The 14,718-nt window shown below is 45.4% G+C and overlaps 1 protein-coding gene across 1 annotated transcript in view; it reads right to left on the bottom strand.

Annotated features, from left to right (window-relative positions):
* Positions 1 to 12,691, bottom strand: part of NME4 (NME/NM23 nucleoside diphosphate kinase 4) — a 36,913-nt gene extending 24,222 nt beyond the window's left edge. The window contains exon 1 of the mRNA XM_077449291.1: positions 12,527 to 12,691. Within this exon, the coding sequence (XP_077305417.1) occupies positions 12,527 to 12,608 (82 nt within the window). The 5' untranslated portion in view covers positions 12,609 to 12,691. The remainder of the gene's footprint in view (positions 1 to 12,526) is intronic.
* Positions 12,692 to 14,718: the final 2,027 nt, after the last annotated feature.

The raw sequence follows: 14,718 nt of genomic DNA, 5'->3' as shown, positions 1-14,718 counted from the left end.
AGTGTGAACCCGGCCTTAGGCATCATTCACAGGCATATTTTCTGCACAGAACACAGGTTCTTGCAGGTAAAGCAGGCAGAAGATTCAGAATAAAATATATACACATATTCAGTGTTTTGGGATCTCAGGCAGATTCGCAGCGATCTCAAAACGTATGTTCGGGTACCATTCAATTTCAGTGGCACCTAAAACACGGGGCAGTATTGACTCACAGCAAACCGCAACACATGAAGTAGGTCACCCAAGAAGGAGCAGGAGCCCTTTTTGGGCAACAAGCGTAGCGCACTACGGTTTGCTGTGAAAGTCGTGACAAGTTTAGACCCCTGACATCTCAAAGCCATCTCAAAGCCCCCCAAAAAATAAAAGCGTAAAAACAAAAAAAAATAAAAAAAAAATACTGGCACCGTCCACTGCCACCCACCCCCACTGCGGGAAAAAAAAAAAAAAAAAAAAAGAGAAAGATTTAAATATTTTGCCACGGGGAGTGGGTGTTTTACCAGACAGGAAGTGAGGGCAAATCTTCAATAGCAGCACAGAAATAAGCACCCTTTTCTTCAGAAGACACAGAACGATGTATAGATTTATTTCTGCCTTTATACCAGCTACAGATTTCCCCCTCATGCTTATTCATCTGTAAATGCATTGTTCGGGTTGGCGCTCTCTTCTACCATAGAAATAAGGCTGCATGCACATTTGCGCATAGCAGATTTTAGGGCTTGTTTACACCATATGCAGTTGAACACACAGTGGAAACTGCTACCTAGTTAACATTGTATGCTGCATTTTAACCTCACCACAAAAAAAAATAAAAAAGCCAAAACAGTCATTCCAAAATACACTACAGACACTTAATGTGCACATGGAAGTACTTCTTGAGGGGCAGGTTCATACCACATGCAGTGCAGTTCTGTTTTGGCTACATCAGATGAGTTCCAATGGCATAGTTCACACTTAATGCAGTGCTTTTCAGTGCCAGAGGAAGTACAACATGCCACTTTGTTGCACAAAACTATTGGAATAAGATGAAAACGCATCAAAAAGCGCATGCAGAAACGCAACCTGGATGGATCTGGAGGCTGTTTTTGTGGTGTGAACTGGCACTTAGTGCTCATTCCCGCCAGAACCCAGTACAGGGAACCCACGTTCCATGCGCGTTCCTCATTCCATGTTTGAAATACACTGCAGTTGATCTCCAACGGGGGTCAATGTAAAATGAATGACACTCCAAAAAGCAGACCACAAAATGCGTTGCGTTTGCCTGCACCGGATCGCATGGTAGTACTGTAGCTGCTCTGAATTTTTCTAAAGTCATGCATGCAATACTTCTGGTGCAGTCTGGCACAATTGCAGCCTCTTCACATGAATGGGCTGAAACTGCACTGTACTCGGATCACATGTTAATAGCACAAGAACTCGCAGAGCATTTTTGTGCGATTCATTGTGTGAGTTGGCCCATACACCAAAATCTCAGTGTTAAGTGCGCAGTCCCACATGTATGTTTACATGCATTTGCAGTGCATTTTTCTTATATTTTCAGTGTTTTTTTGGGGGGGGGGGGGGAGGGGGGGCTTGTGCACATGAGCAGTCAGGGAGTAGTAATGCCAGGTGGTTAAGCCATGTTTTTGCCACCCGCCTAAACACTGACATGCAGCCACATTACTTGTGCTTTTAACATTACCAAAGCTGAACATCACCCTTGCAAGTCAGAACCACAACCGCACAGTAGTGCAGCAGTTACAAGGTTAAATCAAAAATCACATGGGGGGGGGGGGGGGGGGGGGTGTCAAAGGAAACAATCCATTTCATTTATATCCAGACAGGCTTTGGCACAACATAGTTGTTGGTGGTAAACGCTAATGGAGGTTATACAATCCAACTGTAAAATGTATGGCCATCGTGCAATCTGCCTTTAAACATGCAGTTTAATAAATAAAAAAAGTTGTACAATTCAACTGCAATGGCTGGTCATTAACTGCACAATCAGATTGTACAACCGCCTATAGATCTACCAGCAAGTAACTAGTGCAAGGGCCTGCCTGACTGGGTACAAATTGATTATAGTATGAGGACCTACCTAAACTATCCATATACACACAGTCATTTTGTTAGATTGAAAGAGTGTATAGTCAGATTGTATTCAAGAATGGTGACGCCTGACCAATCCAACTGTAAAACGTATGGGCCAATCTCAGGCTGGGTTCACAATAGTGCAAATTGGATGTGGGCTTTCTTCGCATCCAATTCGCAGGAGAGTGCCTGGCTCTCAATGAAGGCGGTTCACACATCTCCGTGGTGGCAGCGGAGCAGATTGCACAGGAATCCAGTGCGTCTCTGGCACTGTTTCAGGTCTGAATTCAGGAAAAACGTTTGGGCCAATTGGTCCCTGAAACTGAGAAATGGGGCGCACCAGAACCCTGCTGTGAACATCCGCACGAAGTGTGAACCCAGCCTAAAGGAGAGATTGTACAAGCGGCCTGTATATAGTATGGTCTGCAGGATGTACAATCAGTTTAGTGTATGTGCAATTTCTGGTAGGAGCGTCTGTTAGCGGTCTGGATCACGTACCTCTCTAGCATTTTGGGTACTCCAGTCTTCCCAGCTGCTCCCACCTGTCTGCCATCACATCTTACAATCTGTCAGATCTTTATTGCACACCATGTAGGGTGAGACTTCCCCTTCTGCACCAGGAGTGAGACTTCACAGCAGGAGAGGAATCACTGAAATCTCTGGTAGGAATCCTTCCATTAAAATATTATGGATGTAATATCTCCACTCTGATATTTAGGTGTACACAGTGGGTGTCACTTTCCCAGCAATTAGGAGGTTTCATTCATAATTCATTCATAATTCATTCATAATTGGATTGGGAGGCTCGGCCCAATCAGCTGCAAGTAATTATCAGTAATGAACATGCCGCCCGGGGTCTCTCCTAATGAATGGCTCCCTGTGTGTGGATACAACATCCGCATGATGGAGAGACTACAGGAACTACTCCAATGGAGGGCAGGGTGACTCTGCACGTGGGGCGAGTGGTCATGGCTGATAACGTGTCCCTTGGGGCCAGTTAACCCCCTCTGTACCAAACCTGCAGCTATGTTCATTAGAAAAGAACACGGGGTCCTTGCAACACGCTCTACACAATAGTAACCTTCCACCCAGCGACTGTGCCCTACAAGTCATTCCCTGCCGAAGATTTAAAGAAAGTCCGTCTGCAGGGGGTACAATATGAGGACACGGATAATTCCTCCTAGTGTGTTAAACTTTTAGGGGGAGGACAGAAGTGGAATGATGATTTCTGCGACAATACAGCACAACCAGTAGAGCCACACATACATTTTATTATTGGCTTAGATTTTTCTATATTACAAAAATGATATATATGTTCGAATATTAAATAAAATAATCATGGAAAAAAAATAAAAAAACGTGCTGCAGTAACATGAATTCTATATGGCATCTCAGCACCTACCCAGCGCATTTACACACTAGTGACCTGCAACCCCGACAATGCATGTTGCGGCAATCTGCCAAAAAGATCATGTACAGTTGTACACAATTTCTACCTCAGTGGTGCATTAGGTCAGCCATTCAAATGAACAGGCTGTCTTAACCACTTTCAGACCGGACCATTTTGCTGGTAAATGACCAGAGGTCTTTTTACAATTTGGCACTGCGCTGCTTTAACTGGTAATTGCGCGGTCATGCAATGTTGTACCCAAACAAAATTTGCGTCCTTTTCTTCCCACAAATAGAGCTTTCTTTTGATGGTATTTGATTGCCTCTGCGATTTTTATTTTTTGCGATATAAATGGAAAAAGACCGCAAATTTTGAAAAAAAATGATATTTTCTACTTTTTGTTATTAGAAAAATCCAATAAATTCAATTTTAGTCATACATTTAGGCTCCATGCACACTGAAGCTGATAAACTGCAGTTTATTGGAGTTTGGGCGTTTTTTGTAAAAGCCCATAAACTCCACTCTATGTTAGCCTATGTGTCCATGCACACATGGACGTTTTTCAGCTTTAATGAGCAGTGGAGTTTATGGGCTTTTTTCTGAACGCCAGAAATTTGCGTTCAAAGTGCCGTTTTTCAGCGGCAAAAAACGACAAACGCTCATTAACGCTCATTAACGCTCATTAACGCTCATTCATTAGTGTTCGGCATTCTATTTTTCAATGCATTGTGGGATTTTTGGAGTGTCCTCTGTGTATTTTTATAAAAAACGCCCATTAACGCTAACGCTGTAAAACGCTCATTAACGCTAGTATAAAACGCTGTTAAAAGCAGGTTTTTCAACCAGCGTTTTCTGCCAGCAATCTGGCGTCCAGAAATAGCTTTTTTGAGCTTCAGTGTGCATGGAGCCTTAGGCCAAAATTTATTCAGCCACATGTCTTTGGTAAAAAAAAAGTCAATAACTGTATATTTATTGGTTTGCGCAAAAGTTGTCACATCTACAAACTAAGGTACGTTTTCTGGAATTTACGCAGCTTTTAGTTTACGACTGCCTATCTCAGTTCTTGAGGTGCTAAAATGGCAGGGCAGTACAAAACCCCCCCAAATGACCCCATTTTGGAAAGTAGACCCCCTAAGGAAATTGATAAGTGGCATGTTGAGCCCATCGAATATTTTATTTTTTTGCCTCAAGCGATTGAATAATGACAAAAAAATATATATTTTTTTTTTTTCACAAAGTTGTCACTAAATGATATATTGCTCACACATGCTATGGGCATATGTGAAATGACACCCCAAAATAAATTCTGCTGCTTCTCCTGAGTACGGGGATACCACATATGTGGGACTTTTTGGGAGCCTAGCCGCGTACGGGGCCCCGAAAACCAAGAACCGCCTTCAGGTTTTCTAAGGGCGTAAATATTTGACTTCACTCCTCACTACCTATTACAGTTTTGAAGGCCATAAAATGCCAAGATGGCACAAAACCCCCACAAATGACCCCATTTTAGAAAGTAGACACCCCAAGCTATTTGCTGAGAGGCATGTTGAGTCCATGGAATATTTTATATTTTGCCACAAGTTGCGGGAAAATTACAAACTTTTTTATTTATTTATTTTTTTTCACAAAGTTGTCACTAAATGATATATTGCTCACGCATGCCATTGGGCATATGTGAAATGACACCCCAAAATAAATTCTGCTGCTTCTCCTGAGTACGGGGATACCACATATGTGGGACTTTTTGGGAGCCTAGCCGCGTACGGGGCCCCGAAAACCAAGCACCGCCTTCAGGGCTTTCTAAGGGCGTTACAGTTTTGAAGGCCATAAAATGCCAAGATGGCACAAACCCCCCCCCCCAAATGACCCCATTTTGGAAAGTAGACACCCCTAAATTTAGGGGTACACTAGTGAGACTAGGTAATAAATGGCGGGTGCCCTGAAACTATAAAAAAAATAACTAACCAACCAGCGTCACCTGTAACAGTTATATGGTGATCACTGGTGAAAGGGTTAACTAGGGGGCAATCAGGGGGCTTTATGCGGTAGTATATGGGGGTCCCTGGCGCTATAAAAAGCTGCGGCGAACCTAAATACCTACCTGCCTAACTAGCGTCACCTGTGACACTAATACAGTGATCAGAAAAACGATCGCTTATTAGGCTGGGTTCACACTGGAGCGATGTGGGAACGCCACGAATGCGCGGCGGGTTCCCGCATCACATGCCTCCCGGCGGCAGTTCACACTGCCCTATGCGAACTGCTGGGAGTGTCAGTGAAATGTTTAATGACACCCCCAGATCAGTTCGCATATCGCAGTGCGATCTGCAAACTCGGATCGCATGGTGTGAACACCCATGCGATCGGATTCTGCTGCGACCAAAAAAAGGGTCCGTGCGAGTTTGCGGCGGGTGCGACGGGTGCGACACGAATTCAGCCATACTATCTGTATGGCTGAACTCGAATCGCACAGAGATCGGATGTGATTTGCACTGCAGTGCGGTGCGAATCACATCCGTTCTCATAAACCGCTGCAATGTGAACCCAGCCTTAGTGACACTGGCGACGGGGGGTGATCACGGGGTTAAACCTTTATTGGGGGGGTTAGGGGGGTACCTTAGAACTAAAGGGGCTAACCCTAACTGCCCTAACAGTTATTACAGTCACAAATGACACCCGCCGGGTGATCAGGGGGTTAAACCTTTATTAGGTAATAAATGGCGGGTGCCCTGAAACTATAAAAAAATAACTAACCAACCAGCGTCACCTGTAACAGTTATATGGTGATCACTGGTGAAAGGGTTAACTAGGGGGCAATCAGGGGGCTTTATGCGGTAGTATATGGGGGTCCCTGGCGCTATAAAAAGTTGCGGCGAACCTAAATACCTACCTGCCTAACTAGCGTCACCTGTGACACTAATACAGCGATCAGAAAAATGATCGCTTATTAGGCTGGGTTCACACTGGAGCGATGCGGGAACGCCACGAATCCGCGGCGGGTTCCCGCATCGCATGCCTCCCGGCGGCAGTTCACACTGCCCTATGCGAACTGCTGGGAGTGTCAGTGAAATGTTAATGACACCCCCAGATCAGTTCGCATATCGCAGTGCGATCTGCAAACTCGGATCGCATGGTGTGAACACCCATGCGATCCGATTCTGCTGCGGACCAAAAAAAGGGTCCCGTGCGAGTTTGCGGCAGGTGCGGCGGGTGCGACACTAATTCAGCCATACTATCTGTATGGCTGAACTCGAATCGCACAGAGATCGGATGTGATTTTGCACTGCAGTGCGAATCACATCCGTTCTCAAACCGCTGCAATGTGAACCCAGCCTTAGTGACACTGGCGACGGGGGGTGATCACGGGGTTAAACCTTTATTGGGGGGGTTAGGGGGGTACCTTAGAACTAAAGGGGCTAACCCTAACTGCCCTAACAGTTATTACAGTCACAAATGACACCAATGCAAAAAAAAAAAAAAAAAAAAAAAAAAAAAAGCAATTGGTGTCACTGTGACTGGGGGGGCAGGGGTAATTGGGGGGGGTGATCGGGGGGTAAAGGGGGGGTGTGAGTGTGCCTGGCATGTTCTACTGTATGTGTGGTGTGTTGGTGCAACTCACCGAACCTCTCTCCTCGGTGTCGAACGAAAAATACCGACACGGAGGAGAGAATACATCACTTCCTCTCCTGTGTTTACATTACAGGAGAGGAAGTGATGTCACGGAGGATTTCCATTCGTCGAGAGCGATCGCGAGGGGGTGGCCATGAATTAATGGCCGCCCCCTCATCCCGGATCGCTCTCGAAGGAATGCCGACCGCCGCAGGCACCGGGGGGGGTCCCGATCGGGCCCCCCACCCGCGGGCAGGCAGGGACTTATATATACGCCCATATGCCTGCCCGTGCCATTCTGCCGACGTATATCGTCGTGCGGCGGTCGGCAAGTGGTTAAAGAGGTTGATAAAAATAAAACCACACACACCATGCAAGACAAAGGCATAATGAGCTAGTATGCTTCCCATAGTAGCTCATTATGAAATACTTACCTTACAACGATGCCCTCCAGTGCCACCCACACTCCATCCACACGGCCAACATCTTTCCAGAGTTACTTCCAGGTTAGCAGGCTCCGGCGGTGCGATTATGTCACTCCCGAGTATGCTTGCCGATGCCGCCAATCACGGGAAAGGTCCTGAAGAAAAGGCATGAGTGGGCCGTTCCTTCATGGCGCATGTCCCCCCGATTCTGTCAGTGCCAGCAAATATAGTAAAGATCTCCTAAATGGTGCAAGTTTAGGGGATAATTTACAGTACCTACAGGTAAGCCTTATTATATGCTTATCTGTAGGTACAATTATAGAGGAAGACTTAACGTGCATTGCGTTAAGGCAGAAGTAAACGTGCACTTATGGCTGGTTCACACCAGAACACTGTTCCTGTGCGTTTGAGCATTCTGGTTTCGCAGGCCATTCAGCACACTGGAACACAGAAAAAGTAGTGCAACCGCTACTTTTTCAAAACGCACCAAACCACCATGGTGATCTGGTGTCAGAAAACGCACTGCATTTTATGAGATGTGTTTTGGGGTTCCATTTGCAATTCGTTGGCATGATCATGCAGTTCCGAGAGGCAGCGCATTCACCTGTGGCATGGGAAACTCATACGGAATGTGCCTTTCCCACACCGTGTCTTGGTGTGAACAGGCCCTCAGCTCTGGTGCAACCAATTACCATCAGAAGTCACATAATTAGTGAAATGATGTCCACCTGCATGCAATCTAAGTGTCACATGATCTGTCATTACACACACACACACACCTTTTTGAAAGGCCCCAGAGGCTGCAACACCTAAGCAAGAGGCACCACTAACCAAACACTGCCATGAAGACCAAGGAACTCTCCAAACAAGTAAGGGACAATGTTGTTGAGAAGTACAAGTCAGGGTTAAGTTATAAAAAAAGAAAAAATTATATATCCAAATCTTTGATGATCCCTAGGAGCACCAGCAAATCTATCATAGCCAAATGGAAAGAACATGGCACAACAGCAAACCTGCCAAGAGATGGCCAACACCAAAACTCACGCACCGGGCAAGGAGGGCATCAGAGAGGCAGCACAGAGACCCAAGGTAGGTAACCCTGGAGAAGCTGCAGAGTTCCACAGCAGAGACTGGAGTATCTGTACATAGGACGACTATAAGCCGTACGCTCCATAGAATTGGGCTTTATAGCAGAGTGGCCAGAAGAAAGCCATTACTTTCAGCAAAAAACAAAAAAAATAAAAAAATTGCACGTTTTGACTTTGCGAAAAGGCATGTGGGAGACTCACAAAATGTATGGAGGGGGGTGTTCTGGTCTGATGAGACTAAAATGTAACTTTTTGGCCATAAAAGAAAAAAACACTGTCTGACGCAAATCCAACACATCACCCAAAGAACGCCGTCGGGACTGGGAAACTGGTCAGAGTTGAGGGAAAGATGGGATGGTGCTAAATACAGGGATATTCTTGAGCAAAACCCGTACCACTCTGCGTGGGATATGAGGCTAGGATTTGAGCAGGACAATGACCCCCAAACACACTGCTAAAGCAACACTTGAATGGTTTAAGGGGAAACATGCAATTGTGTTGGAATGGCCTAGCCGAAAGCCCAGACCTCAATCCAATAGAAAATCTGTGGTCAGACTTTGGTCAGATCGCTCTTCACAAGCACAAACCATCCAAGTTGAAAGAGCTGGAGCAGTTTTGCAAGGAGGAAAAGGCAAACATCCCAGTGGTAAGATAGGTGTGTGTGTTCGTTCACAAAAAAAAGTGACGTTCTTTAAAGTGGTTGTAAACCCTTACAACCAACTTTGACCTACAGGTAAGCCTAGATTAAGGTTTACCCATAGGTCCAATATCTCCTAAACCTACACGGTTTAGGAGATATTTGTCGAAGGACAGGCACCGCTGTCTATGGTACAGTGCTGTAGACAGCGGCACGCAGGCGCACTGAGCGTGCCGCGGTCAACGGCGATATGCCAAGAGTGGCGGCTCCCGTGCGCATGCGCGGGAGTGGCGTCATCGCGGCTTCGCCAAATGACAGCGGCGGAGCAGGAGACCCACCTAGAAGATGGATGCGCCGGACTACAGGGGACAGCAGTGACTTCGCTGGCTCCTGTGTCAGGTGACACATAATGGACTACTATGCAATGCATAGTAGCCCATTATGCTTTACCTTTGCAGGGAATCAAAGAGGAAGTAAACTAATCAAGGTTTACTTCCTCTTTAATTGTGTAGTATAGCTGGCTAATCTCAGGGCAGCCATGTAGGCCAACCCAAGGGTGGGGCCAAATCTCAGGGCAGCCATGTAGGCCAACCCAAGGGTGGGGCCAAATCTCAGGGCAGCCATGTAGGCCAACCCAAGGGTGGGACCAAATCTCAGGGCAGCCATGTAGGCCAACCCAAGGGTGGGACCAAATCTCAGGGCAGCCATGTAGGCCAACCCAAGGGTGGGACCAAATCTCAGGGTAGCCATGTAGGCCAACCCAAGGGTGGGACCAAATCTCAGGGGCAGCCATGTAGGCCAACCCAAGGGTGGGACCAAATCTCAGGGCAGCCACGTAGGCTAAACCAAGATTCAGACCAATCTCAGTGTGAACCTGTAGGATACATTCACTGAACCTGTGGAATGAGCTGAAACCATGGAATCCCCCACCCCACAAGTTACAAAGGGGCGGAGATGCTGGTGACTTCAATGACCCAATATGGGTACATTCCAGGAGTTCCCAACTTCTGCCCCCAAGTACCCCCCGCAACAGGTCATGGATTGCTTTCACCTGGCACAGGAGCTTTAAATCAAAGCCAAGGTTTGGGATCTGAGAGCGCTCCTGTATCTAGAGCTGGCCATACACTATAGAATTTTATTTGAAAATGTTTCTTGTAAGAAAATTTGTTTAATTTTTTAATCATTAGTGGGGTCGAACATTTGTTTTTCAGCCACAGTGATGAGAAAATTTGAAGGAGCAGGGTGGAAGATGTTTCTGGAACAACAAACTTTCCAACACTGAGTATAAACTAGTAGAATTTAAAGCGGGATTCCACCCTAAAGTGGAACCTCCGCTGATCGGATCCCTCCCCCCCTCCGGTGTCACAATTGGCACCTTTCAGGGGGGAGGGGGGTGGAGATACCTGTCAAAGACAGGTATTTTCACCCACTTCCGGGCATAGACTCCCGTGGGAGTCTACGCCATTTCCTGCCCTGCCGCGCTGGGACACACACGGGTCCCAGTGACAGCGCGGAGATTTCCTATTGCGCGGCTCGCGCATGCGCAGTAGGGAACCGGGAAGTGAAGCCGATTAGCTTCACTTCCTGATTCCCTCACCTAGAATGGTGGCGACAGCAGCCGAGAGATCGATCGGCCTCGGCATCGCTGGAACCCGGGACAGGTGAGTGTCCATTTAATAAAAGTCAGCAGCTGTAGTATTTATAGCTGCTGGCTTTTAATATTTTTTTTGGTGGAATCCCTCTTTAATTGTAAGAACATTGGTTTGATTGTCTATACATTAGTAGGGTTGCCACCTCATCCCTTTAAAACCGAAGCACACATTACACAGGTTCTGAGGCCAATTTAATGCAGATAAAGCACCAAGTGAATTAATTACCACCTTAATCAGCCACAGAACCTGTGTAAGTAATATGGGTTATGTTTTATAGGGATGAGGTGGCAACCCTATTAGTGGGGTCAAAAGCGATTTTTGTATTTTACTGCAGTGATGAGAAAATAAAAAAAAAAGGGGGGGGGGGAGAACAGGATGGAAAAATATTTCATTCAGTAAAGTCCATTCATTCCAAAATGGAATGTTAAAAGCAAAACTAAAGCTTTCTTTTGAATGACAATCGATTGCATTGAGAATATTCATTTTCCTAAAAAATTTTGTTTGAAATTCTACCGGTGTATTCCCAGCTTTACAAGTTGGTTGGCTTTCCTTCGGGAAGTCTATGCATTCTAAAAGTACGAATGTTAAAATGCAAACTTTAAGTACTTTTGAGCAAACATTCACCAAGCCATCAAATGTTCCCATGAGAATGTTCAAACATTCATTTAAAAAAAAAAAAAAATCCCCTGTGAATGGGCAGCTTTAGGGAAATTACCAAAAACATGGCCCATTTCGAGGGGGGGGGGGTGGCGCGACTTGAGGTCACAGGTTGGGAATCACATCCATAGTTGGTCATCATTCGCAGCTTGGCCAACATTCGACCCGTCTCAGCATGGCAGGTCTATGGATGCAGCTGGTCTCAATGTGTTGCAGTCACATGTATGCAGCATCGCATTTGATTGCGTCGGCGACATTGGTCAATAACGCACGTCTACCCCACACTGATTGTCCAATCCATAAAAAAAAAAAAAAAAAAATGTATGTATGTATGTATGTATGTATGTATGTATGTATGTATATATATATATATATCTCAATTTAATGGATTGGACAATCTGTGTGGTCTAGACTTGCGTTATTGACCAATGTTGTCGGTGCAATTTAATAATTATATAATTTAATATATATTAAATGATATTGCACTGGCCACATTCGTCAATAGCACAAGTCTACACCACACAGATTGTCCAATCCATTAAATTAAGAAATATATTATAATATAATCTCTATATACACACACACACACACACACACACATACATACATACATATATACACACACACACACACACACACACACACACACACACACTATGTGTTTTTTGTTGTTGTTTTTTTTGTTTTTATTATACTAAATGATATAATTATTTCCTCAAAATTTGATTAATTTAGCATTTACCCCAAAATTAGATTTTGGGGTAAATACTAATTTGAGTAAATAATTCTATTTATTTTTTTTAATAAAAAATAAAAGTAATTTTGGGGTGTAAGTGATGTCATATTTTAGGGAGCACAGCCCATAGGCACCCCGTTGATCAGTCCTAGCAGGCTCTGAACACAAGGGGTTAACCATGGACCGGGGCGCTCCGCTCTGATCACATGGCTCCCCGGGTCGGTCAGTACAGTTGGCATCCCCTCCCCCCCCAGATCTCGCTCACCTGAGCTGTAGCGCAGCCCCGGGGTCCCGGCCGGTTGCAGGGCTCTCCTTGCTGGGATCAGACTGCGGAGGATGAAGTACATGGCGGCCAGCACACCGACTTCTCACCCCGGTCACTTAAAACTTCTCTGAGACAGTGGGCGTGGCTCTCTACAAGACATGCCCGCCCTCCCCAACCCTGAACTTCACTGGCTCGGGAGGACACGCCCACGATGCGGACTGTACAAACAGGAGACCACGCCTACTGATGTATAAACCACGCCCTTCGGAGAATAAGCGCAAGAGATACAGAGCTGAGCAGAACTCCAACCAGATAGAACTTTATTGGGGAGGGAAAAGCTCAATTGGGGTGCTGCAGACATAGGAAGTTCCCCAAACCATTATAAAAGTTTTTTTTTTTTTTTTTTTTAGGGCCTATTAACCTTTTCGCTGCCAGAGACATTTTTCCAATTTTTGCACACATGCTTAACCACTTCAGCTCCAGAAGATTTTACCCCCTTCCTGACCAGAGCACTTTTTGTGATTCTGCACTGCGTCGCTTTAACTGACAATTGCGCGGTTGTGCGACATTGCACCCAAACAACATCAACTTTCTTTTTTTCCCCACAAATAGCGCTTTCTTTTGGTGGTATTTGATCACCTCTGCGGTTGTTATTTTTTGAGCTATAAAAAAAAAAAGTGTCAATTTATAATAAATATCCCCCAAAAATATATAAAAAAACTATTTCTTTCTCAGTTTAGGCTAATATGTATTCTTCTACATATTTTTGGTAAAAAAAATCGCAATAAGCGTATATTAATTGATTTGCGCAAAAGCTATAGCGTCTACAAAATAGGGGATACATTTATAGCATTTTTATTATTCATTTTTTTTTATCAGTAATAGCGGCGATCTGCGATTTTTATCATGACTGCTACATTATGGAGGACACATCGGAACACTTTTGACACTATTTTGGGACCATTGTCATTTATACAGCGATCAGTACTATAAAAATGCACTGATTATTGGGGGACGATCAGGGGGTTAAGTGTGTCTAGGGTTGCCACTTTTTCTTCAATCCAAACCCGAACACTTTAGCGGTGCACAGAAAAAAAATATTTTTTAGCATTCACTATAGGATTGTAAGAGACCAGAGACACCTTTTGGGCACTCCAAAGAGAATAGTACTGCAGTGTGCATAGTGTCCCCCCACTCTCCTGTCAGGCCCTGTACCAAGCCACATTCTTGTCTGAATGTTGTGTCCGGGTTTCAGGTGGACTGAAACCTGGACACATGATTCAAAACCCGAACTGTCCGGGTGAATCCTGGACAGGTGGCAACCCTAAGTGTGTCCTAGGGAGTGATTCTAACTGTGGGGGGTGGACTACCACTCACATGAATGAGATCACTGCTCCTGATCACAAGGAATAGTGATCTCTGTCATGTCACAAGGCAGAATGGGGAAATGCCTTGTTTACATAGACATCTCCCCGTTCTACCGCTCCGTGAAGCGATCGCGATACACCAGTGGACCATGGGCACGGTCACGGAGTATGCATGCGCCTACAATGCCGCATCTTAAAGGGGACGTACAGGTACGCTCCATTTGCGCAGCCATGCCATTGTGCCGACGTATATCGCTGTGCACTGGTCGGCAAGGGGTTAGAAAAAATCTATTTTGGGCCTGAAGATTAAATAAAACCCCCAAATATTATACATTTTCTGAAAGCGGACACCCCTAGAGAATAAAATAGTTGTAGTTCCAAATTTTTATGTCACTTGATAGTACCACACAGGCCTAGGAAATGCAAAAAAAATCAGTAAAAAAAAAACACACTAAAGTGAATTTTATCAGAAACAAATGCAAGAAACCACTTAAAAATTATAAAATATAAAAGATGAGGTGACACCGAATAAATAGATACCCAACATGTCAAACCTTAAATCTGCGTGCACAGATGAAATTGCAACAACCTTTAGTACCCTTTATTTTCTATCTGTGACAGGGGCGGATCCAGGGGGGGGGCAACGGGTCAATTGCCCCCTCCGAGAATACTGGCAGCTGATGACAGCAAAGCCGGTTCCGCGGGTCCAATCGCGGCCGGTTCCGCGGGTACCCGCGGGCCGGTTCCGCGGGTCCAATCGCGGCCGGTTCCGCGGGTACCAGCGGGCCGGTTCCGCGGGTCCAATCGCGGCCGGTTCCGCAGGTA

Source organism: Lithobates pipiens, unplaced genomic scaffold (assembly GCF_037356315.1).
Source record: "Lithobates pipiens isolate NorthernLeopardFrog02 unplaced genomic scaffold, aLitPip1_a1.2 Scaffold_22, whole genome shotgun sequence".
Lineage (NCBI taxonomy): Eukaryota > Metazoa > Chordata > Amphibia > Anura > Ranidae > Lithobates > Lithobates pipiens.
This window is presented reverse-complemented; position numbering and strand designations above follow the sequence as displayed.